Source organism: Lygodium microphyllum, chromosome 8, assembly GCF_053477565.2.
Source record: "Lygodium microphyllum isolate KBCC chromosome 8, Lygodium_microphyllum_v1.1.10, whole genome shotgun sequence".
Classification (NCBI taxonomy): domain Eukaryota; kingdom Viridiplantae; phylum Streptophyta; class Polypodiopsida; order Schizaeales; family Lygodiaceae; genus Lygodium; species Lygodium microphyllum.
In genome coordinates, this window is record NC_141142.1 from 118294265 (window position 1) to 118298036 (window position 3772).

The following is a 3772-nucleotide window of genomic DNA, read 5'->3' on the forward strand; positions in this document are numbered from 1 at the left end:
CAAGCACCTAGATCATGGTCTGACAAGATAGGTCCAAGGAAACCACATTTGGATGCGGCTAGACGCATACTCAGGTATGCGAAGTCCACATTGCAGTATGGACTATTTTATGAGACTGGGGTTCAGATACAGTTGCATGGATACACTGATGCTAATTGGGCTGGTAGTATTTCTGATAGACGATCTACCAGTGGATATGTGTTCTCTTTTGGGAGTGCTGCAGTCACTTGGAGCAGCAAGAAACAGCCTACAGTTGCCTTGTCGAGCACAGAGGCTGAGTACAGGGCTGCAGCAATGGCTGCATGTGAGGTAGCTTGGTTGCATAAGCTACTTTATGATATGCATCAGTCTACAGATGGGCTAGTTGTCATTTATTGTGATAACATGAGTAGTATACACTTGGCAAATAACCCAGTCTATCATGCTAGAACAAAGCACATTGAGGTGCATTATCACTATGTGCAGGAGAGGGTTTTACTAGGTCTTATTGATCTAGTTTATGTCAGCACAGAGGATCAGGTAGCTGACATATTCACGAAGGCATTGGGCGCAGAGAAGCTGCGCAAGTTCAGAGACCTGCTTGGTGTGCAGGAATTGGGATTGAGCTCGAGGGGGAGTGTTGAGATATCGAGCTCCACTCGTGATACGCCAGGGTGACCGTTGTGTCACCGACTTGTCAGTTGTAGATGCGGTTGGTACATCGCCCATGAATAATAGCTAGATGACAGCTATCCTTATCTACTCTAGTTTGTGGCTTGGTTAGTATGCCACCTTAGTTAGTTGAGTTTGGTTTGAGACCCATATATAGGGTTCTTCTATTTCTTTGTATTAGAGTTCTTTTGGCTTACACAAACTAAGAAGAGGAAAACTGTTTTCAGCCTCCATCTCTGTGTGTATTCCCCCATTGTGCAAGCAAGAAAGCTTCAAGTGAGACTCCTTCCTTCTCTCCCACAATCTTGACATTAATGTCATCTACTCCCTCAGCCGTTGCAAGTCAATTTCATGAATGTCCTTCTGATCTAGTCGGATGTGACCGGCCTATGGCTCGTAAAATCTCTGTAACAGTGCAATCACAGAACTCTTTCCTGAGCCACTTCGTCCCACCAATGCTACTGTTTTACCAGCAAGAACATTCAGGTTGAAATCACTTAGCACCTGAAAGGCAGGCCTTGATGGATAGGCAAAGCATATCTTCACGAATTCCACATTGCCCTCCCTTATCGTCGTACTGGAACAACAGCTCTCCCTGGCACAGTGGTTCTAGGTGCATGGGCCCTGGCCCTTAGAGCTGCAACTCGCCCATGACCAACACCAATACTTGCTGATCCTTTTCCCCAAATTTTGGCATCAAGTCTCTTAAACATGGGTGCATTCTTTAGCATGTCAGGAATTATCATAAATCAAACTTTGCTTTCCCATATAAAAACATGCTCCTATTGCGAGACTCTGTCATCCTTTGTGGTGTAAGTGATGTTCTCAAGCTGGCAATTCCAGTTATCCTCGGATTAGATAAGGAATCCCCGATAGAGCTTCCCGCTCTTGAGCTCGATGGAGATGATATGGCCTTCGACTTTGTGAAGCATCTTCACGGGTATACCAAGAGTCTTGCTCATGATACAGAATGCTCGCTGAGAGTGCAGATTTCAGCCAGTCACATTTTCCTGCTCGTTGCTTTTTCTTCCCCCTTTTGAGCTTCCTCCCACCATAATCCCCCAAAAAGATTCTCCCCCAATCAAGGACTCTTCGCAATGCTTTTCTTCACCAGGCCTACCACACGCCGCAGAAAAGCGGCCCCCTTTTTTACCAGAAAAGCGGCCCAGCCACTCCCAATTGAGCACTCCCTCCGCAGTAAAGTCCCCCAAGTTTGCAATCCATGCCACAATAGATGGTCTGGGCAATCCATCAAAGACTACCTGACCATCTACCATACTTCCACAGTTTCCATATGCACGAATGAGGCTGTTCATCACAAGAGGATTGGAGTCCAAATCAGGAGAGACCACATTGAAGTGAAGCTGCATACAAACATCTATACTACCTTCTTCACTACTCGCTTGTAGAACACCCATCACTGCAATATCATCCAGAACCACAGCTTCTAGCTGCATTTCTTTGTACAATTTTAAGGCTTTATCTCTGTTATCCTGCTTGAGATATGCTGAGAGCATTGAATTCCATGAAACAATGTTGCGGTCTGACAAAGCATCAAATGTCTTCTTTGCTTTCTCCACACTACCACACTTGCCGTACATGCTCATAAGGGTGCTACCAACATATCTATCTGAGGCTAGACCCTTCTTGCAGGCATCAGCATGTAATGCCCTGCCAATCTCTAAAGCAACATTACATCCCTTCTCTGCAAATGAACCACATGCTTGGAGGACACCAAGAAATGTTGGCTTATTGGGACTCATTCCTTCAACTAGCATTTGACTATATAGCTACAAAGCCTTCTCTGCCTTACCCAACTCAAAATATCATGAGATCATAACATTCCATGCAACAATGTCCTGATCAAACAGCCCATCAAACATGCTCTTTGCTTCTAAAATGCTGCCACATTTACCATAGATACTAACCAGAGTGTTGTTAACAAAAGCATCTGAAGTGAAGCCCTTCTTGTGAGCATTTGCATCATCAGCAAGAGCATTGCAAGCTTGAAGAGCTATCACAAAAGTCGGTTGGCTTGGGCCAAAGCCCTCTTCTTGCATCTGTCTGTAAAGTTGTAATATCTTCTCGCCTTGACCCTGCTCAACATAAACTGACAACATTGCATTCCATGATACAATGCTGCAAAAGGACAAGTTGTTGAATGCCTGCTGAGCTTCCAGAATGCTTCCACACTTGCCGTACATAGAGATCATGGTATTCTCAACAAATATGTCTAGATGAATATTTTTCCAAGCATCAACATCTGGTAGGTTTCCATACTTGGCATACATGCCAACTAGAGCATTATAGATAAGTTCCTCTTGCTCCAACCCCCTCTCCACTATACTGCCCATGTAGAACAAAAATGCAAACACAACGACTAAGTATGTACAAAGTAACAAATGTCACACACAACTTTTTGATGGATTCCACACCTCGGATGCGCAGCAGTACAACATCCACCCCCTCTGATCCTGCACATCCTCCGGATGGGCCAACTACCCATGATCATTGTCGTCAAGATCCACGTACAGATCAATATCTTCATTGTGTATTTCCAGTATATCAGCAAGGTTATCTGTCATATCATCTGTCTCTTCTACTAGAGTTTCTTCTCGTTGCCCTTCTCTTGCAAATTCTTCCAATGCATAATCCTCATCATCTCTTTTCTTGAAAATCTTGATTCATTTTCCTGCAATAGGCACTCTAAGCACTGTCCCATCCAATTCTGTCAACTCATATGTTGCTTTATCAAAGACATGTCTGACTATGTACGGCCCAAACCCTCTTTTCACCATCTTCCGAAGTGCAGTATACTGATTTTCAAGGCTGCTATCAAAGACTAATACCCAGTCTCCCTCTTCTATTGCTCTAGGCCGCAAGTGATGCCTGCTATCAAACCTGTCCTTATTTTTAAGTCTAGCAACCTTCAACCTGTCAATGGCTAGCTGAATATCCTCTGGTCTTCTCTCCAAGTGCCGGATCCGAAGAGCTAAGAGCTCCTCTCTCGTCAAATCCTCCTGCCAAGGTAAAACTGACCAAGTCAAAGCACAAGTCTCAATCGGCATAACCAGTTTCTGACCATACATCAACTCTGCGGGCATATATCCTATGGTAACAC

The 3772-nt window shown here is 44.4% G+C and overlaps 1 protein-coding gene across 1 annotated transcript; it reads right to left on the reverse strand.

The window, feature by feature from the left end:
- Positions 1-1643: 1643 nt before the first annotated feature.
- LOC148032788 (pentatricopeptide repeat-containing protein At1g11290, chloroplastic-like) lies at positions 1644-2942 on the reverse strand. Its single transcript, XM_087683963.1, has 2 exons — positions 2567-2942; positions 1644-2356 (listed from the first exon to the last, which is right to left on the reverse strand). The coding sequence occupies exons 1-2, from the start codon at positions 2940-2942 to the stop codon at positions 1644-1646; spliced, it is 1089 nt and encodes a 362-aa protein (XP_087540089.1).
- Positions 2943-3772: the final 830 nt, after the last annotated feature.